Here is a 23,941-nt window from a genome sequence, read left to right as displayed (position 1 = left end):
TTATCCCCCCCTCTGGTTTTTTCACAAATCGCACCCTGATTATATCTATCTATCTCTATATCCTGGTTCATCTCATCATATCTGGTTTCAGAGAATGTGAGAATGCTCATATATTACTCTACCATTGAATTCATAATTATATGAAGAAATTATTCTTAAAACAATACATAATAAGAAAATATTCTGCTGTTTAAAATAACGCCGACCGTTCGGGTCCACTTCGGGATTTTCCGTCGCAACGCCTTCGAGTGTCTTCGGCTGTGTTCGGCGCTCAACGGTCAGTGGTGTGTTCAAATGTTCGGCAGCGCAGCATTACAGGAGCTACTGTGGCTAACTAACAACTAACTAGCCCGCTGAATCCAGACTAAAGGAAGGCACAGAGACAGTGCAACTCAAACCACTTCCTGCTATTGGAGTAACTAAAGTAAATTCATGTCCTGATCTCCTCCAGAAGCTATGGTGGCTAACGTTAACAAACAACTCTCTTGTTACTGAAGCCGCTGGCTACCTAGCATCCCGTAGACCACAGGGGAGCACAACGAGAAGACATTTCTCCCCCGGAGCTACTGGAGCTATGGTGGCTAACCAGGCAGAGGTCCTGTAATACTGGAGGTATGGTGGCTAACTAACTAGAGCTAGTGTAATACTGAAGCTATGGTGGCTAACTAACTAGAGCTAGTGTAATACTGAAGCTATGGTGGCTAACTGACAAGCCGTCGCACTCAGGAGAAACACAAGGAGTCTAACCGGGATCTATTCAGCCGGGATATCGGAGTCTCCCTGCGGAATGACGGTGCTACAAGAACCCGTCCAGGTACGACCTGTCCACATCTCGTGATATTAATGTCATTATTATTTGACCAATGAGAACGGCGTGCTTCATAACCCAGCGAGCTGTCAGCACTCGAGTCCGCCGCCAAGAAAACAAGTGGCCTAGCATCTGGCTAGGCTATCTTTATGGATAGCATCTGGCTAGGCTATCTTTATGGTTAGCATCTGGCTAGTCTATCTTTATGGTTAGCATCTGGCTAGGCTATCTTTATGGTTAGCATTAGGCTAAGCTATCTTTAGGGTTAGCATTGGGCTAGGCTATCTTTAGGGTTAGCATTAGGCTAGTCTATCTTTAGGCTTAGCATTTGGCTAGGCTATCTTTAGGGTTAGTACTTGGCTGGGCTATCTTTGTGGTTAGCATTAGGCTAGGCTATCTTTATGGTTCGCATTAGGCTAGGGTATCTATAGGGTTAGCATTAGGCTAGGCTATCTTTGGGGTTAGCATTAGGCTTGGCTATCTATCTAGGGTTAGCATGAGGCTTGGCTAGCATTAGGCTATCTTTAGGGTTAGCGCTAGGCTATCTGTAGGGTTAGCATTAGGCTTGGCTATATGTAGGGTTAGCATTAGGCTAGGCTATCTTCAAGGTTAGCATATGGCTAGGCTACCTTCAGGGTTAGCATTGGGCTAGGCTACCTTCAGGGTTAGCATTGGGCTAGGCTACCTTCAGGGTAGGATCACAACATCTGACAGTAGGACTGGTATGTGAACAGTTACCTGTGCAGCTGGTGGAACAATATGAGCCTCACAATGATGTAAACGCATCAAAATTAACTATGTGAGCCTCATATTGTTAATTATGATGCAACTCACTCTTCTGTATGCGAGTGTTTCTTATAACAGATTATTGTCGAATACATGATCGTGATCAATGCCACAATTCCCTCATTAACAACAATTAACGTTCAAACAGAACATTCCACCAAATGTTTCCTTGGCAACGCTGAAACCATATAATCAAAGCCCCCAATCTGTCAGTTGAAAAAAGTGTCAGCTGGTGAGGCCCCAGAGGAAGGCCTTGTTGTTCCAGGTGTGCCTGACGCTCCTCTCTCTGTAGGCTGCGGTGTGGCAGGCCCTGAACCACTATGCTTACATGGATGCTGTATTCCTGGCTGAGCGGCTCTACGCTGAAGGTAATGAGGATGATCGGGATGTAGATATGTTTGTTTGTGTTTATATGTATTTATAAGGGGTGAAACGGTGTGTTTGTTTTGTATTGAACCTTACACTGTGGTTAATATGATATTTATTTGAAGTACAGGTAGTTATTGTACATTTATGCTCTCGCTTAATGGTTCATGACCAGGCAACGAGTGCCGGGTGCCATTCATAAAAACCTGTCAATTAGTAACCCTCATCAAGCATCGTTAACAATGTATATCAGAAGCTGTGTGTGTACACGTATCTGCAGTGTGTGTGTGTGTGTGTGTGTGTGTGTGTACACATATCTGCTGTCTGGTTCTGTACGATGGGAGTATGGAGACATGTCTGCGGGATGTGACGAGGCTGTGTGTGAACTCTCTCCTCCAGTGGGCTCGGAGGAGGCCCTGTATCTGCTGGCCACCTGTTATTTCCGCTCAGGGAAAGCGTACAAGGCCTACCGCCTGTTGAAGACTCACACCTGTTCTACACCGCAGTGCCGATACCTGCTGGCCAAGTGCTGCGTGGACCTCAGCAAGTATGAACACACACACTCACCCCAACCTCACTCTCTCCTCAAGCTCCCTCGGTCACTCCCACTTACACACTCAGAATCTGTCTCTGACTTTGTCACTCGGTCTCTCACTCTGTCACTCACCTACTTTCAGTCTGTCAGTCTTTCACTATCAGCCACTCTGTCGCTCACTCTCTCTCTCTCAATCTGTCCCACTCTGCCACTCACTCTTAACACATTCTGTCACTCCTTCACTTTCATTCACTCTCATACTCTCACTCTTTCACTCATGCTCTGCCTCTCACGATCAGTCTCTCACTCTAAGACCAGTCTCTACTGAGATTCCATTCAGACCAGTCTCTCTACTGGGATTCGGTCTAGGAAGCTGCACGGTGCCTATAGAAAGCTGTGGAAAACCTTGAGACTACTTTCCCCTGGGATTCTATTGGGACTCAAATGGGAGTGTTTCTACTGTCCCTTGAGGGAGAGTGTTTGTACTGTCCCTTGAGGTAGAGTGTTTCTACTGTCTCTTGAAGGGGAGGTTTAATACTGGGATTAGAGTTTTTCTATTGTGATAATGCCTCAAGGCGCTTTGCATGTGAGAGACAAAAGCAGAAAAATGGTGTCTGCTGTGATTTCATGTGTTTCTGCTGTGATTATCTTGTGTTTCTGCTGTGATTTCATGGGTTTCTGCTGTGATTATCTTGTGGTTGCAGACTAGCAGAAGGAGAGCAGGTCCTCACAGGAGGCGTTTTAAATAAACAGAAGAGTCAAGATGACATCATCACAGAGTTCGGAGACTCTGCCTCTTTCACCCTCTCATTGCTGGGACACATATACTGGTAAATACCGTAATATTCTGACAGAGCTCCACACGTCCACACACACCAGACAGAGGTCCACACACACCGCCAATCACTGTTTCTGATGCTCAACCTGTCCCTCCCTGCAGTAAGACGGATCGCGTCGCCAAAGGATCTGAATGTTTTCAAAAGAGTTTAAACCTCAACCCGTTCCTCTGGTCTCCGTTCCAGAGTCTCTGTCATCTAGGTACACACACACACACACACACACACACACACACACACACACACACACACACACACACACACACACACACACACACACACACCCCCGTTGTGTAGAGATGTGATGGTGATGTCATCCACCAGGGGAGAAGCTGGATCCAGATCAGGTCTTCAGGCTGTCCTCTCTGCACATCCCTGTGGCCCCGCCTCCTCCAATAAGCCCCGCCCAGAACCCCTCCCATCGCCTAGACACCGCCCTGATGGAGACGCCACAGGACACTCTGGTATGCAAACCCAACGCACCTTAACTCTACAGTACAAACTCAACACACCTTAACAAATCTTATAATAAACAATGTTTTGTCTCTTTCTTTTGCTCAGGAGTTGAACCGGTTGAATCTAGAATCATCAAACGGGAAGTTGACCTCGGACTCCACGGTTTCGTACATCGACTCCTCGCTCATCTCCCCTGATCCCTGCTCCTTATTGGCTAATACCGTTTCAATGGGATCAACTGGTTCTCTATTGGGCAAGCCGAACAAACCTAAGAGTGGGCGGAGCTTATTGGGAGGACCGGCAGCCCTCAGTCCACTTACCCCTAGGTATGGGCACGCACACACAAACACATGTTTAATGTCTTCCAGGATTAGTGTCCTGTCAGTAAAACATGTTTAATGTGTTCCAGGATTAGTGTCCTGTCAGTAAAACATGTTTAATGTGTCACAGGATTAGTGTCCTGTCAGTAAAACATGTTTAATGTGTCTCAGGATTAGTGTCCTGTCAGTAAAACATGTTTAATGTGTCACAGGATTAGTGTCCTGTCAGTAAAACATGTTTAATGTGTCACAGGATTAGTGTCCTGTCAGTAAAACATGTTTAATGTGTCACAGGATTAGTGTCCTGTCAGTAAAACATGTTTAATGTGTCACAGGATTAGTGTCCTGTCAGTAAAACATGTTTAATGTGTCACAGGATTAGTGTCCTGTCAGTAAAACATGTTTAATGTGTCCTAGCTTTGGAATCCTGGCCCTGGACCCGAGCCCTGGGGATCCTGGGTACCTCCAGAACTACTCCGGGTCTCTGGACGCCCAGCAGACCGCGCCCAGCAAGAAGGTACGTACCTCCACAGCTACTCAGGGGCGGCAGGAGGTAGAGCAGGTTGGCTGGTCACCAGAAGGTTGCTAGTTCGATCCCCGGCTCCTCCTAGCTGAGTGTGGAGGTGTCCCTGAGCGAGGCGCCCCACCCTGACTGCTCCTGACCAGCTGGCTGTCGCCCTGCGTGGTTGACTCCGCCGTCGGTGTCTGAATGAATGAATGAATGGTTGTAAGCCGCATTGGATCAAAGCTTCAGCATAATCCTGTAATGTAAATGTCAGGGTCTCCGCACCCAGCAAGAAGTCAGTCCAAGTCTATAATGTATACAGTATATATTGATCTTATATGAATATAATGTAAATAATAAGTCTTGTGTTTCCAGTCTGTGTCAAGGATCGGCCAGTCCAAGTCGGTCTTCAGCCAGAGTGGAAACGGAAGAGAGGTTCTCCCAATCCCCTTCAGCCAATCACAGGGCTCCGCTCCGCACAGCAGGTAACCATAGTGACATTAGGGCAGGTAACCATAGTGACATCAGGGCAGGTAACCATAGTGACATCATGGCAGATAACCATAGTGACATCACAGCAGGTAACCATAGTGACATCACAACAGGGAACCATAGTGACATCACAGCAGGTAACCATAGTAACATCACAGCAGATAACCATAGTGACATCACAGCAGGTAACCATGGTGACATCACAGCAGGTAACCATGGTGACATCACAGCAGGTAACCATAGTGACATCACAGCATGTAACCATAGTGACAGCACAGCATGTAACCATAGTGACAGCACAGCAGGTAACCATAGTGACATCACAGCAGGTAACCATAGTGAATGCACGGCAGGTAACCATAGTGACTGCATGGTAGGTAACCATAGTGACTGCACAGCAGGTAACCATAGTGACATCACAGCAGGTAACCATAGTGACATCACAGCAGGTAACCATAGTGACATCACAGCAGGTAACCATAGTGACCGCACAGCAGGTAACCATAGTGACCGCACAGCAGGTAACTATAGTGACCGCACAGCAGGTAACCATAGTAACAGCACAGCAGGTAACCATGGTGACAGCACAGCAGGTAACTACATCATATCTTTGTGTGTTTCAGCACCAGCCCTCAGGTTCTGAGTCCCACTCTGGTCGCTCCGCCAAACATCCAACCGAGACGCTCCACACGACTGTTCACAAGTGCTAGTTCTACTGCCAAGGTAGCATTGCACGCACACGCACGCACACACTCTATGAGCCATGGGTCAGTATGTCAGAGCATGGCTGGGCAGCACAGACGACTGTTCTCATTAGACTGATCCTAATGGTGGAGGGGAGCAGTATAGCTCTACCACTGAGAAGACCCTCTACAGCAGCAGCATGCTGTACAGCCTCAGCACCCCTTGATCAGGGTTGTGTTTTGGATCCCAAGTGTTCCAGTGTCTAAAACTCTGAGCCAGCTCTGAGCTAACTCTGAGCTTCCACTTCCTCTACTTCAGGAGAACAGTAAGAAGCTGAAGATGAAGTTTCCAACCAAGATCCCCAACAGGAAGACGAAATGTAAAGCGGCCAAGACGGCCAACAGCAACCTGAACGAGAGCCTGGACATCCTGAAGCTGGACTCCTCCATGAACGACAGCAAGGGCCTGTCCACACCCGGATACCAGAGCATCACCCTGCAGAGGGCTGCTACAGGTACACACTGGTTACCATGGAAACACCCTGCAGAGGGCTGCTGCAGGTACACACTGGTTACCATGGTAACACCCTGCAGAGGGCTGCTGCAGGTACACACTGGTTACCATGGTAACACCCTGCAGAGGGCTGCTGCAGGTACACACTGGTTACCATGGTAACACCCTGCAGAGGGCTGCTGCAGGTACACACTGGTTACCATGGTAACACCCTGCAGAGGGCTGCTGCAGGTACACACTGGTTACCATGGTAACACCCTGCAGAGGGCTGCTGCAGGTACACACTGGTTACCATGGAAACACCCTGCAGAGGGCTGCTGCAGGTACACACTGGTTACCATGGAAACAGCCTGCAGAGGGCTGCTACAGGTACACACTGGTTACCATGGTAACAGCCTGCAGAGGGCTGCTGCAGGTACACACTGGTTACCATGGTAACAGCCTGCAGAGGGCTGCTACAGGTACACACTGGTTACCATGGTAACAGCCTGCAGAGGGCTGCTACAGGTACACACTGGTTACCAAGGTAACAGCCTGCAGAGGGCTGCTGCAGGTACACACTGGTTACCATGGTAACAGCCTGCAGAGGGCTGCTGTTAGTTCATTCAGTCGGGTTTCCGGTAGCGGTGAATCGAATCATGGAATGCACGGTTCTCACAGGGTGTCCGCGCGGTAGTAAAATTAAAAATTAAGGCCCTTGAAAGGTAGTAAAAGGTAAAAAAACGCAATTTGACTTGGTAGTAAATTTTTCGTAACCACCTCAATATATGAGTTTCCATTTTTTGCTTAATATTTGTGTTTACATGTTTTAACTTCATCTAGCCTAAAAAATACAGTATACGGTGCTAACAGGACCTGAACTGAGTAGCTGTTAGAGTTGGCGTCGCTGGTTGCTATAGCGACGCCAGCAACATTTTCCGCCTTTTCCCCTCAAGGTACGGCCACACTGAGCGCGTTAGAGGCGTTGAAAATCAGCAATTTTGCATAGGGAACCATTGGTTTAGGCGCGTAGATGTGTTACACCCGCTAAAGCAGCGCGTTAGGTGCGTTAGACTCGTTTTACGCACCTAAATGACGCGCCAATGACGCGATAGCCAATCAGCGTTGAGCTTGACCCGATGTCACTGGCAGAGAGATGGAGGACGCACAGAAGCAGAAAGAACATGGACGACCAAGACATCGTTACAGTATTTGCTGAAATGATGAGGAGGTGGTGAAACTCACCCAGCTGTGAGCGCCTACGGAGGATGTCATGCACTAGAGTTTAGATTCTCTGCCCGAGCCCGAGCCGACCCGCGGGCCGTGTCGGGCCGATATTTCCCATCACTATCCTTTGGCCGGGTCGGGCCAGGCCTTTGATCGAGCGTTTGTGTTTTTTTTTTAATCATTGCTTTATTGGCCTAATCTGAGGAGAAAACTATGCCATAAACAGAAATATTATAGGCCTTTATTACACGGGTCTTCTCAATGCCGTGGAACGCTCCGTTCACTTGCATGGGTAGTAGTCCGGTAACTTGTCAACCCCAGCGTCTTCGGTTGCTAAGCGACGTCAACGTCTTTGGCGGACTTTCTCTTCTAATCAACACTACGAATGCTGGTAACGAATAAATTGTAAAAAGACACACCATGTGAAGTTATTTTTTCGTTTTGGCAAGTAGCCGTGTAATAAGCGGGATAATGTATAGAACATCGCCGGCCATTATCGAAAATAAGCCCCTTCAGGGCGAAGCAAGACACCTCCGCTGGGCGGGCTCATCTAGCTGCGTAGGCGCGTAGAACCATTTTTGTGACACACAATGATCAAGCGTCAGTTTAGGCGCGTAACGCGTTCAGTGTGGCAGTACCGTCAGAGTTCTGTACGGCTGAGTTTCGAGCTCTATGAGAGAATGGGTAAATGCAAGTTTTCACAAACGTGGGTTGACGACCCGACATTTAAAGACCCGTGATGGGAAATGACAGAGAAGATTTTTTGCTCGTTGTGCAAAAAAAACGATCAATGTGACATGGAACGGCATTAAAGAGATTCAATCACACAACGGTTCGAGCATTCACCAGCATTGGCTTTGTGCGAGGGGTGAGCAGCTCTCTGTCTTTGTTTTGCGGTTTTAGCAGCAGCAGCACTAGGACTACAGGGATCGCGGCAGCACAAACAAATGCCACTAGCCCTCCTGGCACCTCAGCAGCGATAGACGGACAGACCTTACTACCGTCACAATTTCAAATGTCATCCCTCAGGGCTGAGGTTCTCTGGTGCCTGAACACTGCAGCCAAACACAACTCGTACAATTCGAACAAAGGTATAGGGGCAGTGTTCGCAAGCATGTTCACGGACTCCCAAATAGCCACAAGTTTTACGAGTGGCAAAGATAAAACAGCCTATATGATCGGTTTTGGAATTGCTCCGCATTTTAAGAAACTTCTCACAAATAGCGTCAAAGATTCTGGGCCATTTGTGCTGATGTTCGACGAGTCTCTTAACCAGTCGCTTAAGAGGATACCGATGGATATTCACGTTCGGTTCTGGAAAGATGACCGCGTGACGTCTTCATATTTTGGATCACAGTTCCTTGGGCATGCAAGGGCTGAAGACTTGCTGGAAAGCATTAAAGTAAGTGGATCATTTATTGTATGTTTAAGCAATATCACATGAGAGGGAGTGCTGTTGTACTGAATATCAGCACGGCTGTGAAAAATGTATAATAATCTTTCTTATTGTCGTTAAATCCCTATTTATACAACAGTTAGTTCCGACCAAGTAATTTGGTTGGACGAGGCATTCCATGAGTGCTGATATAGAGTATAACAGCGCCAGGACTTTTAACTAAACATGTATCACTCCGCTGTTTATGTTCTGTACCGTTAATGTTATTAGCTAGCTAGTGTGTGTATGTGTTGCTTGGAAACAGTTCAGTCCAGTCTCGCTGTGATTATCTTCGGCACTCGGCCTACGGCCTCGTACCTACAACCGAATCACAGCAGTGCTGATATTAAGTACAACAGCACTCCCTCTGGTGTGATATTGCTTGATTGAACATTTTATGTAGTGGTGCAACGGCTCAACCCTCACGGTTCGGGACGTAAGTGATCCGCGGACACAAGCAATTTTTTATAATATTTAATATTTAATATGCTTAAAGGAAGCAGGATTATTGCCTAATTTTTCACTTTATTTAGTTTTTACTAGAGCTGTGCGTTAAACGCGTTATTAACGGCGTTAACTCAAACCAATATTAACGGCGTTAAATTTTTTAACGCACGATTAACGCAAAATATATATTTATATATTATTTTTTTTTGCCTTGGCAAACGTAGATTATTCACCTGCTTTCTAGCAATAACTAGTCACGTTAGAAAAACTACACCATACCGGGTCTAGCTACACCGGAAACAAAACATCAAGCACGCCGCACACAAACCGGTTGGGGCAAGCCACGGCCAAAAGCTAATGTAAAGTCAGACATGGACGCCAAAACGATTCTTAATGGAAAGTTTATATTTAAAAAGTTGCCAAATGGTTCCATTGACAAGAACAAAGTAATATGTGTGATTTGCCATTGTGAACTGAGCTATCATCGCAGCACGTCCAGTCTGAAATACCACTTAATGGCCAAGCACACGAAAGAAGCAGTAGCCTGACTGCAATGTTCAAGGCAGTATGTTTGTTTGATTGCACTATAGGCTGAGTCCTAGTTTACCTTTGCACTTTGTAATTTTTTTTGTATTTTTGATCAGTATGCCAATGTTGTTTTCAATAAAGAAACATTTGCACAAGGCAAGCTGATGCACTTCTCCATGTTGATAAGAGCATTAAAATGAGAAAGAAATCAAGGGATATTTAGCATAGGAAAGAATTTGTGATTAATCGCGATTAATCAGAGTTAACTATGACATAAATGCGATTAATCATGATTAAATATTTTAATCGCTTGACAGCTCTAGTTTTTACACATTTGAAGATTTTATTTAAAGTCACATTGGTTACAGCTTGTTATCTTTTTTGTTGTTGATCCAAAAATGAACCGACCCGTGACTCAAAAACCGTGACATGATCCGAACCGTGAGTTTTGTGATCCGTTGCACCCAGTGGCGGATCTAGAGATTTTTATGAAGTCCTAAAAAGACATGGAACATTTAATCATCCCAATGTCCACACCTGGGATGTGGTAGATGACCTAATTAAATGTTGATCACGCAAAAATGATTGACAGATACTTAGCTACTGGGACTGTATTTACTGTCTAGCAGAGTTTTATGAATAACCAAAAACCAAAGAACAAATTAAATTATTTTTTTTGTGACAATTCATAGGAATGTGTTGCAAAACTCAACTTGAGACACCTGCTGTCTGTCAGTATGGATGGCCTAAATGTCAATCTCAAGATGATGAAGCTCCTTCAGAACGAACATTCAGAGCTTTATGGGGATGTACAACTCATCAGTGTTGGCAGGTGTGGCTTGCACATCCTCCACAATGCCATGAAGGCAGGATTCACAACATGGCAGGTAGACAAGCTGTTGCAAGCTATGCACTACATCTTCCACAATATTCCTGCCCGTACAGAAGATGACAACAGCACCACAGGATCTTCTACCTTTCCCCAACCTTTCTGTGGCCATAGATGGGTGGAAAATGTCCCTGTGGCTGAGAGAGCTGTCGACATTTGGCCTATGCTTTTAACATACATTGATGCAGTTCAGAAGAAAAAGTTGCCAAACCCCAACACAGCCTCATATGATAACATCTTGGCAGCGTGGGATGATGAGTTAATAATTCCAAAGCTCCAGTTCTTCTTGTCAGTTGCTCGAAGCTTCAACCCATTCCTGACCAAATATCAGACCGACGAGCCTGTGCTGCCTTTTTTGGTTAAAGATCTAAAAGAACTCCTGATGGTAACAATTGTAATTACTGTAGAGTTACTGTCATTTGAATGTGATTGAACTGTATCAGTTGACAGGTGTGACTGGATTACTAACAGTTTTTCTTGTACTTTTACGGGTTTACTGCAACGATTTGTGAAAAGGGAACTTTTACAGGGCCAAAGCTCACTGCAAATGATCACAATTCAGGTGTCTGAGGAGAAGAACTGGGTCTCTCTTAAAAATGTGGACATCGGCCTTGTTGCTGAATCTGCCATCAAGGTAATTACTGTGCAAATAATTTCAATATCATGCATGAATTGTGCTGTCGGCACAAATAAAGAGTTACTTCTAACTGTTTTATTTAACCACCTCTGTGGTAAGCAATATAGCTGTCGTAATTGTGTGGTTGGTAATGGTTACCTTCCAAACTTTAGTTGTCTTCACCACCAGGCCTTGGTACTGTGGCTTAAACTGAACCACAGCCATGAGGAAATACCAAGCCTCTTACTCCGGTTAAATTGTTAGAATTGTTTTAAATGTGTAACATGTCAGATTCATTTGCATTATGCATCCTGAACTATTGCTCACATATCCCATCTCACACACACACACACACACACATAATTTCACCATGTTTTACACAAGTATCTATGTATGTGACAAATAAATATCCTTGTATGAACATTAATGGTCTCTTTTTGTTAGGCCCTTCAGAGCAAACCAGGAAGCAAGATAGGGGAGCTCTCTGTGCTAACCTCCATGAGTTAATGCTTGCAGTGCCCAGTTAGGATTGTCGGGAAATTGCAGGACAAATCCCCCTTAAAGTTTCCAGTGGTTAGGCAAATTGCCTGCCTTGACCCAACAAGAATCCACCAAGAACCAGAGTGGTGCATAAGGCAAATGAAGAGTGTAGTGCAGACATTCCTTCAGGGAAAGAAATTGGCAGGTGGCATTCCAGCTGGTAAGAAAATATATACAGTATGTGTAGGGACAGTAGAAGTGGAAAGGTCATTCAAATGAAGGCCATGTTTTAAGGATGTTCTACTTTGATAATAGGCAGTTAAGCAGACTGAAATGTACTTAAATGTTAATGATTTTGTCTTAATTTCTTTGTCAATATTGTAGGTGATGTTATCATTCAGCAGTTTGCGTCCTTGACCTCAGTGTAAGGACGAGATGAACGTTTCCTGGCCTTTAAACCAATGAAGGACCGCCTTGATGTGTTTCTTCACACAACTCTCAGCACGCCTTAACCTGACTTACTACAGTTTTGCAAGAGTCTCCTTCTTCTATCCCATGGCCAAGCCACTGTGGAAAGAGGATTTTCAGTCAACAAAGAGGTGGAAACATGCAATCTCCACGATAGATCGCTGGAATCACTGCGATTAGTCTGTGACCGGATCAGCAATTGTGGGCGTGTTTTAAAAGTGGCTTTGACAAAGGAGCTCCTTGCCTCTGCCTCATCTGCAAGGTCTCAGTATAGACTGTACCTGAAGAATGAATATAAAAACAAGGAGAGTGCCGCACAAGCTCTGAAGAGGAAGGCAGTGGAGGAGGAGCTTTTGGACCACAGAACCCAGCGGGAAGTACTAAGCCATGTTTGTGAGTCGCTTGGAAATGACGCGGACAAGTTGGCTGAGCAGGCTGAGGGAACGGCAGGGTCCAAAATGGCTGAACTTATCACCAAGTCCAACACACTTCGCAGAAAAAAAAGAAGAACTCCACCAATTGGAGGAAAGGATTGAAGAAAAGTCCTCACAACTGAAACTTTTGTGACTGTATAATCTCACAATCTTTCCTTGACCATTCATCTCTTGCTTCTCTCATCTCTTTTCTCCCTCTCTACATATGTGTCCATGTATTCTCCTTTCCTCTGCCATCTCAATTCCCACAGCCCCCCCTTTCTCCTTTCTCCATCTGTCTCTCTCTCTATCTCTCTGTGTGCCAGCTAAAGTTATCACCTGACGAATACAGGTAAAATTGTTATTGTTATATAAGTTGTTATTGTTAACTTCTCTCTTAAAATTAGTTTTCGGACATGTTCAAACTGTCATGCATCACATCAACTATTAAATACCCATGATTTCCATTCATTACCACTCCATGGACTCTTTGGACAGTTTTTAAGTCCAAAGTCCAGTGTAAGTTATTGTTACATAAGTTAAAATAAATTGCTCCTTTGGGACGGCAATTCACTGCTTAAGTCTTTGTGTGTGAGAATGTGTGTTTGTGGGTAAGTGTGTGTGATGAGACACACTTTATTCATCTTTATTCATTTTTATGGTTAAGTGTCTTTTGTTTTTAAGAAGTGCCAAGGTTATAATTCACGGAAGGGCTAGGTTAAGGTAAGGACAACTGAAACTCGACTCAACACTATTTATGATGGGTATGACAGTGTCACATTTATACCTAGTAATTAGTAGGTGGTGCTTTGCATACCCCCCGCCCCGCTGCTTGATGTCGTGTTGGTGGTAAAAAATATTGTGGAGGTAGTAAAAACTGTAGTAAAAGGTAGTAAATTCATCTGATTCCTGCGTATACCCTGTCTCAGACTCAGCTCCTCCCTCGTTCTCATTCTCAAACGTCAACATTACAACTTTAACCAAACGCAGCGGGATGGGGAGTGTAGTTGATTATTGGATGTTTAACATATCAGAAAGATAATAGACTTGATTTAGCAATGATGGTGGGGGTCTCGGGTGTTTATGGCTCTCATAAACAGAACCCTGTGCAGCCAAAGACTAAATCTAAAATAGCTGCCAAAATTAACACTGCCTTCAAAACGAGACCTGGTAAATTGTGAAAAATGCATTAAAGGTCCCATGGCATGAAAATCTCACTTTATCAGGTTTTCTAACATAAATATGAGTTCCCCTAGCCTGCCTATGGTCCCCCAGTGGCTAAAACATGCGTTCGGTGTAAAACGAGCACTAGGTGTTCTGCTCGCCTTTGAAAAAACTGAGGCTCAAGTGCACTGATTTAGAATGTGGTCCAATATGTTGTCATAAGGATCTAAACTCCTCCCCTTTCTCTCCCTGGCCCGCCCAGAGAATTTGGCCCGCCAATGAGACACGACCGTGCGAGCGCCACCTGTGTGTGTGTGTGTGTGTGTGAGTGATTACACACAGTGTTTGCAGTTGATGTTATGGCGCATAACACGTCGGTTCTTTGACGTCTGTATTTCCACAACAAGCCTAGTTGGGGTTCTCTCAGCCATGGTTGAGAAGGAATTGGGGGATAGGAACTTTGGCTTTGACTCCCTGAAGTATGAACTGCGGCATGCTGCCTGCTGCCGGTTGCCGCGAGGCACCACCGCCCGGCAGTGGGCACCGGGCAGCAGGCAGCGCGCGGTTCAGTCTACTTCAGATTGATCTGGAAGTGGAAGAACCAGAGACGTCGGAGAACCTGACGAAGTTGTTTGTGATTCATAATATTGTCTGGAGGCGCACACAGCTTGGCGTGATAATATGTATTATATAATATAGATATCTATGTATAATATGATATTATTTAGATATAGAGCTCCAGGACTGTAACGCGTGTTGTACACGCTGTTGGTGTTATGGCGCATAACACGTCGGACTCTCGTCTCTGGTATTTCCACAACAATACTCGTAGTGGGGGTTATCTCAGCCATGGTTGAGAATGAATTGGGGGAAAGGAACTTTGGCTTTGACTGCCTGAAGTACATGAACCATGTCATGGAGGAGAAAGGGATTGTTGGCCTCGGATGTCTCTCGCTTGAGCCCCGCTTCCCGCTGCCGAGGGACCACCGCCTCGGCGCTGCAGGAGGCGGTGGTGCCTAAGCGCTGACCGCTGCCGAGGCGGTGGTCCCTCGGCAGCAAGGCTCTGGCGGGAGACAACCGCGGTCAACAATCCCTTTCTCCTCCATGTCGTGGTTCAGTCTACTTCAGATTGATGTGGACGTGGAAGAACAAGAGACGTCAGAGAACCCTACACGGTCGTTTGAGATTCATAATATCGTCTGGAGGCTCACACAGCTTTTGGCTGCGATAATATATATTATACAATATAAATATCCATGTATAATATTATTTAGATCCAGGACTCCCGTGTGTTCTAGAATATTAACAGAACACGGCTGAAGGCTGTGTGCGCCTCGCCATACACCACTGTAAACAGAGCGCTTGGTACCGTGGCTGCAAGCTGCTCCGGGCCGCACGCCCACCCTCCTCCTTGACCCACCTCTCTCCTCCTCATTTGCATTATAGCTACAGACCAAAACAGGGCATTTCGGGGAAGCTCAATGTGCGACTGGCTCGGAGTGGCTGTAACTCTGCACCACGGCTGAATTTCGGGAACGTCTTTGAATACTGTGTTAGTGGCCCACTAATACCCACTAAAACTAATACCTAAAGCATCCATAAAATAGCATGTCATGGGACCTTTAAACTAATCAGAAAATGCGGTTATCTGCTATAGACCCTAGAGTATCTGTGGTATAAAGGCTGGGACGAATTTCAAATTACAAATATGTACACTTTATGTTGAAAGTATAGACCGTTGCGATTCCCATTGAAACGAATGGTTCGGTGACTAGTCTAGCTATAGACCATAGAGTGTCTGTGGTATAAAGGCTTGGACAAATTTCGAATTATTAATATGTACAATGTATCCTTTAAATTCGTCCACGCAACAGATGGCCAATGTGAATAATAGATAGCCTACGTGTGGACCGATGAAAAGGTAAAACTTTTCCTTGCTCTCATCGAAGAAAAAAAACATTCAAATATTTTATTAATCTGGCATGACACAGAAAATACAAAGACAACATGCATTTACCATTTCGCTGATATTTAATCGTACACTCGCTCACTAAGCCCATTTGTTTTGTTTTCCCAAGAAATCGGTTGATTTCTGTCTCACATTGGCTAACATTCAACGAGAGCATCCTAGACTTCCGGTCCCTCCTCACCACTCACACAGTGAGTGAACGAACTGTCAGCGAGTCAGCGACTAGTGGGTCTGGGAGGAGTCGAGTCTGAGAACGAACGAGACGAACGGGAGAGAAGAACCAGTTCGGTTCGTTCGTCTTAAAGATTCGTTCATTCGAACTGATTCGTTCGTGAACGAGTAAACACTAGTACACACTGGTTACCATAATAACAACCTCCAGAGGGCTGCTACAGCTACACACTGGTTACCATAGTAACAACCTCCAGAGGGCTGCTACAGCTACACACTGGTTACCATAGTAACAACCAGAACATCTTTATATGGTATATCTAATGTGTTGTAGACATGGTTCTGTCCATATAACTATATACTGTATATCTAATGTGTTGTAGACATGGTTCTGTCCATATAACTACAGTATCTACTGTATATGTTCTGTGTTGTAGACATGGTTCTGTCCATATAACTACAGTATCTACTGTATATGTTCTGTGTTGTAGACATGGTTCTGTCCATATAACTACAGTATCTACTGTATATGTTCTGTGTTGTAGACATGGTTCTGTCCATGCTGCGGGAGCTGGGAAGAGGCTACCAGGCCCTGTGCTGCTATAACTGCCAGGAGGCGGTCAGCATCCTGTCGTCGGTCCCCGCTCACCACTACAACACGGGCTGGGTGCTCACCCACATCGGGAGGGCGTACTTTGAACTGGCCGAGTACACACAGGTGGGCACACGTTGAGATCCATCGGTGTCAACCTTATTTCCGTATCCCATCCAATACATAGTCTGCTTTTTACTATGCTTTTCCTAAGTCCTTCGGTAATATTATACATAGTCTATTTCTATGCAACGTTTGAATGTTATAAAAACCCTCAACATTAGGTGGCAGGTGGTCTTAAATCAACGAGACACCCTAATTATACCTGGTTCATGACAATAAGCCACATTACTATGATGTAGAGCCCGACCTATATATCGGCGGGCCGATATCATCGGCCGATATTAGGCATTAGGCATTTTCCAAACTGTCAGTATCGGCCGATTAAAAGAAAACTGCCGATTTTATTTTATTTTTATTTTTTTTGTGGTTTTTGTTCAAAGGTCTTGAGTTTCATATCTTGAGTTGTATTTTTATACATTTTATTTATCAGAACTTTAATAAATTTTGATTTAGACTTTTCTGTTGTGACAATAAAACACTAAAACAAAGTTCATTTTTAAACTGCATTACCTTATTATTTTAGTGAGGACTCATAAATAACTACAAATAACCAATGTTAGGGAAATCTGTTTATGGTTTGTTACGCGTTTCTGGAATTTATTTTTTAAATATATATCTGCCGATATATCGGAATATTGGATTTTTAAATCAAATATTTGTATCGGTATCGGCCTTAAAAATCCTTTATCGGTCGGGCTCTACTATGGTGTGAACCTTTTGCAGAAACCCTGCTCACAGCAATAGAATGACCTGAAAATGACGTGTGTGTGTATTGTAGGCAGAGCGTGTCTTCAGTGAGGTTCGTCGAATCGAGGCGTATCGGGTGGAGGGGATGGAGATCTACTCCACCACCCTGTGGCATCTCCAGAAGGATGTAGCGCTGTCCGCCCTGTCCAAAGACCTGACCGATATGGACCGTCTCTGTCCCCAGGTACTGACCCTGAACATCTGACTGTACCCAGGTACATACCCTAAAGACTTGACTGAACCCAGGTACATACCCTAAACACCTGACTGTACCCAGGTACATACCCTAAAGACCTGACTGTACCCAGGTACTAACCCTGAAGACCTGACTGTACCCAGGTACTAACCCTAAAGACCTGACTGTACCCAGGTACTAACCCAAAATACCTTTATAGTCCTTTATAGTGGGAGGAATGCAGTCTGCCCCATGGCTCGGGACCAAAGCTCTGTCTGATGGTACTTGTGTGTCTCCTCAGGCCTGGTGTGTAGCGGGGAACTGCTTCAGCCTCCAGCAGGAGCACGACATCGCCATCAAGTTCTTCCAGCGTGCCATCCAGGTACCGCCAGAGAGACACACTTTCACACTCCTGTAGGGTCCTGTCCTGTAGGGTCCTGTCCTGTAGGGTCCTGTCTTGTAGGGTCCTGTCCTGTAGGGTCCTGTCCTGTAGGGTCCTGTCCTGTAGGGTCCTGTCCTGTAGGGTCCTGTCTTGTAGGGTCCTGTCCTGTCCTGTAGGGTCCTGTCCTGTAGGGTCCTGTAGGGTCCTGTCTTGGAGGGTCCTGTCCTGTTGGGTCTTGTGTTTATGAGGTCTTCTGGTTTGCCTACACTCTGCAAGGTTAGTGTTTATGAGGACTTCCTGTGTACAGGTTGATCCAGGGGTTGCCTCTGCTGGCTTAGTGTTTATGAGGACTTCCTGTGTACAGGTTGATCCAGGGGTTGCCTCTGCTGGGTTAGTGTTTATGAGGGCTTCCTGTGTGCAGGTTGATCCAGGGTTTGCCTACGCCTACACTCTGCTGGGTCATGAGTTTGCGCTGACTGAAGAGCTGGACCGCGCCCTTGCCTGCTTCAGGAACGCCATCAGAGTCAACAACAGACACTACAATGCCTGGTACCTCCATCTCTCTATCTCTACCGCATCTCTATCACTCTACAACAGTCACTACAACACCTTAATTTGTCTATCACTATCATGCCTCACTCTTATCATGTCTCACACATATGTCTATCACTATCATGTCTCACTCTTATCATGTCTCACCCTTATCATGCCTCACCCTTATCATGTCTCACCCTTATCATGTCTATCACTATCATGTCTTTCCACCACGTCTCTTATCATCTCTCACTTTAATTCCTCATTCATCCTCTCAGGATCTTACTCTACCTTTATCACTCTATTATTATTGACAATGTGTTGATGTGTTGGCAGGTACGGACTTGGGATGATTTACTACAAGCAGGAGAAGTTCAGTCTGGCTGAGATCCACTTCAAGAAGGCCTTGAGCATCAACCCCCAGAGCTCAGTGATGCTCTGTCACATCGGGGTGGTACGTTGAGCATACTGCACCACACTACATTGCTTCAGTGCTGTAAGGCTTCTAGAGGAGGTGGTAGCAGTCTTCTAGAGGAGGTGGAAGCAGTCTTCTAGAGGAGGTGGTAGCAGTCTTCTAGAGGAGGTGGTAGCAGTCTTCTAGAAGAGGTGGTAGCAGTCTTCTAGAGGAGGTGGTAGCAGTCTTCTAGAGGAGGTGGTAGCAGTCTTCTAGAGGAGGTGGTAGCAGTCTTCTAGAGGAGGTGGTAGCAGTCTTCTAGAGGAGGTGGAAGCAGTCTTTTAGAGGAGGTGGAAGCAGTCTTCTAGAGGAGGTGGTAGCAGTCTTTTAGAGGAGGTGGAAGCAGTCTTCTAGAGGAGGTGGTAACACTCTTCTAGAGGAGGTGGTAGCAGTCTTCTAGAGGAGGTGGTAGCAGTAACAGTCTTCTATAGGAGGCTCTATCTAATATGATGTGGTTTCTCTGGGTGTGAAGGTCCAGCATGCGCTGAAGAAGTCGGATAGCGCCCTGGAGACTCTGAACAGAGCCATCGGCATCGACCCCAAAAACCCGCTCTGCAAGTTCCACCGCGCCTCTATACTCTTCGCCAACGACAAGTACAAGGTAACAGCATCTATCTCCTTACCTAGTACCTGAATATGGTAACGGCTCCACAAGTACAAGGTGACAGCTTACATCTGGTCTAGAGTGAGACGGTCTCCCCCTGGTCTAGAGTGAGACAGTCTCCATCTGGTTTAGAGTGAAACACTCCCCCTGGTCTAGAGTGAGACAGTCTCCTCCTGGTCTAGAGTGAGACGTCTCCCCCTGGTCTAGAGTGAGACCGTCTTTTCGCTGGTCTAGAGTGAGACAGTCTCCCCCTGGTCTAGAGTGAGACAGTCTCCCCCTGGTCTAGAGTGAGACAGTCTCCCCCTGGTCTAGAGTGAGACAGTCTCTCCCTGGTCTAGAGTGAGACAGTCTCCACCTGGTCTTGAGTGAGACAGTCTTTTCGCTGGTCTAGAGTGAGACAGTCTCCACCTGGTCTTGAGTGAGACAGTCTTTTCGCTGGTCTAGAGTGAGACAGTCTCCCCCTGGTCTAGAGTGAGACAGTCTCCCACTGGTCTAGAGTGAGACAGTCTCCACCTGGTCTAGAGTGAGACAGTCTCCCCCTGGTCTAGAGTGAGACCGTCTTTTCGCTGGTCTAGAGTGAGACAGTCCCCACCTGGTCTAGAGTGAGACAGTCCCCCCCTGGTCTAGAGTGAGACAGTCCCCCCCTGGTCTAGAGTGAGACAGTCTCCCCCTGGTCTAGAGTGAGACAGTCTTTTCGCTGGTCTAGAGTGAGACAATCTCTACCTGGTCTTGAGTGAGACAGTCTTTTCGCTGGTCTAGAGTGAGACAGTCTCCCCCTTGTCTAGAGTGAGACAGTCTCCCCCTGGTCTAGAGTGAGACAGTCTCCCCCTTGTCTAGAGTGAGACGGTGTAAGCGGTACATTCCACATCGTCATTGTATATTTGTTAGAAGGATCTTTGGGACTATGCTATCTTGGTTGATGGACGACTCATGTTACGGCCGTGGTTCTGATGTTCTTCTCGTGTTCTTGTCCAGGCGGCGTTACAGGAGCTGGAAGAATTAAAGCAGATCGTCCCTAAAGAGTCTCTAGTCTATTTCCTCATCGGAAAGGTAAGAGTACTGGTACATTAATAGAGTCCCGGTAGTGTGAACAGTGGTACATTAACATGTATAGAGTCCCAGTAGTGTGAATACTGGGACATTAATATAGTCCCGGTAGTGTGAATAGAACTGTTACGCCCCACCTCTAGTTGGCCCTACTGGGGCTCACAAACCACCCTTGACCCCAAATATCAAAGGACACCTTTCACAAAAACCCAACCAGTGGGATTTATTTACATAAACATATGAAAAGGATACAACATTAATATATACAACAAAGTCCAAAACATAAAGACAAGACAAATCCCAGAGAGGTGGCACGACCAGCCAGCAGTCCCATGACCAAAAGCATTCCTATGGGAAGGGGAATCCCTTCCCATGGGACACAAACAGGAAGAAAGCCCCCTTCTGAGGCTTAAGTGTGCACGTTTAACGTGCCCCTGCACCACCCAAAGACCATTGCACTGCCACTGCAAGGCCAGTGGGGTGTAGAGGGCCGTAACAGGTACATTAACATGTAACGAGTCCCAGTAGTGTGAATACTGGGACATTAACATGTAACGAGTCCCAGTAGTGTGAATACTGGGACATTAAAATGTATAGAGTCCCAGTAGTGTGTATACTGGGACATTAACATGTATAGAGTCCCAGTAAGGTGAGTACTGGTACATTAACATGTATAGAGTCCCAGTAAGGTGAGTACTGGTACATTAACATGCATAGAGTCCCAGTAGTGTGCAGAAAGGGTGACTGTGATCCACATCCTCTCCATGCCCTGTAGGTCTATAAGAAGTTGGGTCAGACCCATCTGGCTCTGATGAACTTCAGCTGGGCGATGGACCTGGACCCCAAAGGAGCCAACAACCAGATCAAAGAAGCCATCGACAAGCGCTACCTACCAGAAGACGAGGAGCCCGTCACTGAAGACTTTTTATACGACTCTGGTAGGAACCGTGCTTTAGTGTCTCTTCCTGTTTCAGCATCAGAGCAGGAAGTGCTTTAGTGTCTCTTCCTGTTTCAGCATCAGAGCAGGAAGTGCTTTAGTGTCTATTCCTGTTTCAGCATCAGAGCAGGAAGTGCTTTAGTGTATCTTCCTGTTTCAGCATCAGAGCAGGAAGTGCTTTAGTGTATCTTCCTGTTTCAACACCAGAGCAGGAAGTGCTTTAATATCTCTTCCTGTTTCAGCACCAGAGCAGGAAGTGCTTTGGTGTCTTTTTCTGTTTCAACACCAGAGCAGGAAGTGCTTTAGTGTCTCTTCCTGTTTCAGCATCAGAGCAGGAAGTGCTTTAATGTCTCTTCATGTTTCAGCATCAGCGCAGGAAGTGCTTTACTGTCTCTTCCTGTTTCAGCATCAGAGCAGGAAGTGCTTTACTGTCTCTTCCTGTTTCAGCATCAGAGCATGAAGTGCTTTAATGTCTCTTCCTCTTTCAGCACCAGAGCAGGAAGTGCTTTACTGTCTCTTCCTGTTTCAGCATCAGAGCAGGAAGTGCTTTAATGTCTCATCCTGTGTCAGCACCAGAGCAGGAAGTGCTTTAGTGTCTCTTCCTGTGTCGGCACCAGAGCAGGAAGTTCTTTAACGTCTCTTCCTGTGTCGGCACCAGAGCAGGAAGTGCTTTAACGTCTCTTCCTGTGTCGGCACCAGAGCAGGAAGTGCTTTAACGTCTCTTCCTGTGTCAGCAACAGAACAGGAAGTGCTTTAACGTCTCTTGCTGTGTGTCAGCACCAGAGCAGGAAGTGCTATAACATCTCTTCCTGTCTATCAGCAGCAGACGTGGAAGAGAGCAGTATGACGGATGCAGACGACAGCCAATTACACACGGCGGAGAGTGACGATGTCCTCTAGCCCCGCCCCCAAGCCCTCTCAACCGGCCTCTAGCCCCGCCCTCTAGCCCCGCCCACAAGCCCTCTCAACCACTGCAGTAGCTTAACTTCCTGTCTGTTGCCTGGAAACGGAAAAGTCAACATTCTAACAGGAAGTAGCTGGGCCTACAGTATGATGTCATCAGCCCTGAATCATTTGACCTGCGTTTGACCCCAACCTATGAACTCCTCCTGCGATGTGATTGGCTGAACCAGAAGGACAGACTGCTGCTATTCCTGTTTCATCCTTTAGCTCCGCCTCTTTCTCTGCTGTCTGTCGACTTCTTTTATATTTTCTTTTTATCATTTAAATAAAAACCAGTGATGTGATTCTCTTATTGCTCGAGAGTAACTTTTATCTCATTGTCTATACAACTTTTACATTTGAAATATACCCCTCAATACTATACTGTTACATATGTATACATACGTCATATAACAGTCTTAAGCAAAGGGAGAAGTCGAAAGAGCATGATATCACCTCTTAAAACCCTGGAGTAGACGGGTGCTAACGTATCACAGATGAATGTACTTCCTCTCTCCTCGTTATAGTATAGGAGGAGTCATTACCTGTATGACCACCGGGTGGCGCTATAACCAAAGGATTTAAACACGGAACTACATCGGGAAGAAAATAATACGACCCGGGCGGCTATGAAGGTCCTTCGCAGCATGTTGGGTGAGGTTTATGGGTTAGATAAAATGATTTAAATGATATAACCCTTCAAGGATATATTGTGTTATTGTTTGTGTTATGGGTAGGTTGATATAATGGTTTAAATGATATAACCTTTAAAGGGTATATTATGTTATCAGGTCTCCAAGCAAGCTACTTTTCACCTTTTAGTGTACAATTATGTGTAAACTAAAAGTGTATTAGATATTGTTTTTTAGTATATTGTTGAACTTGTTAATGCGGTATGGTTCTTACATTTTCTCCATCCCCAGTCTCTCGACTCTCAGCCACACAAACATTACTTCCACTAGATTTAGTTCAAAAGCTTTTCTTATTTCAGCAATTCTTCAACAACACTTCTAGATTCTCCTCAGCCTTCTCCTTCACGGTTTCCAAGGACCTGCGCTGTCTCCGTCTTATCTTGCAACTCAGACCGATCGTTCAAGGTCCAGAGAATAGAGAACTGGTGACCGATGGACCTATGATGACACATCATCCCAACCCGAACCCTCATATACAGTATATATGAGTCATATATGTTATATATAAACAGTGTCTCATATAAATATATACAGCGTATATATATATCATCTGAAAAATGTTCCAGAATAAAACAATGAGATATGAAACAGCAAACAGATACTGGGATACAAGTTTATTAAGATT

General features: G+C 45.6%; 1 protein-coding gene across 1 annotated transcript; it reads left to right on the top strand.

Annotated features, from left to right (window-relative positions):
• Positions 1 to 294: 294 nt before the first annotated feature.
• Positions 295 to 22,929, top strand: cdc27 (cell division cycle 27). Its single transcript, XM_079745902.1, has 21 exons — positions 295 to 612; positions 727 to 814; positions 1,887 to 1,962; positions 2,360 to 2,507; positions 3,200 to 3,325; positions 3,436 to 3,533; positions 3,656 to 3,795; positions 3,893 to 4,113; positions 4,525 to 4,624; positions 4,988 to 5,097; positions 5,728 to 5,827; positions 6,107 to 6,302; positions 16,633 to 16,805; positions 17,581 to 17,733; positions 18,026 to 18,106; positions 18,528 to 18,655; positions 18,977 to 19,094; positions 19,567 to 19,695; positions 20,674 to 20,748; positions 21,521 to 21,683; positions 22,503 to 22,929. The coding sequence occupies exons 2-21, from the start codon at positions 788 to 790 to the stop codon at positions 22,580 to 22,582; spliced, it is 2,442 nt and encodes an 813-aa protein (XP_079602028.1). The 5' UTR covers positions 295 to 612; positions 727 to 787; the 3' UTR covers positions 22,583 to 22,929.
• Positions 22,930 to 23,941: the final 1,012 nt, after the last annotated feature.

This window comes from Pollachius pollachius (genome assembly GCF_949987615.1).
Source record: "Pollachius pollachius genome assembly, chromosome: 11".
NCBI lineage: Eukaryota > Metazoa > Chordata > Actinopteri > Gadiformes > Gadidae > Pollachius > Pollachius pollachius.
The sequence above is the reverse complement of the archived record's forward strand: the minus strand, read 5'-3'. Positions and strand labels throughout refer to the sequence as shown.

Bases quoted from the DNA above. Each gene is read 5' to 3' on its own strand.
- cdc27 (XM_079745902.1), top strand. From the start codon at position 788: ATGACGGTGCTACAAGAACCCGTCCAG. The intron at 16,806-17,580 runs GTGGGCACACGT...TGTGTATTGTAG, and splicing joins AACTGGCCGAGTACACACAG to GCAGAGCGTGTCTTCAGTGA. The intron at 19,696-20,673 runs GTAACAGCATCT...GTTCTTGTCCAG, and splicing joins TCGCCAACGACAAGTACAAG to GCGGCGTTACAGGAGCTGGA.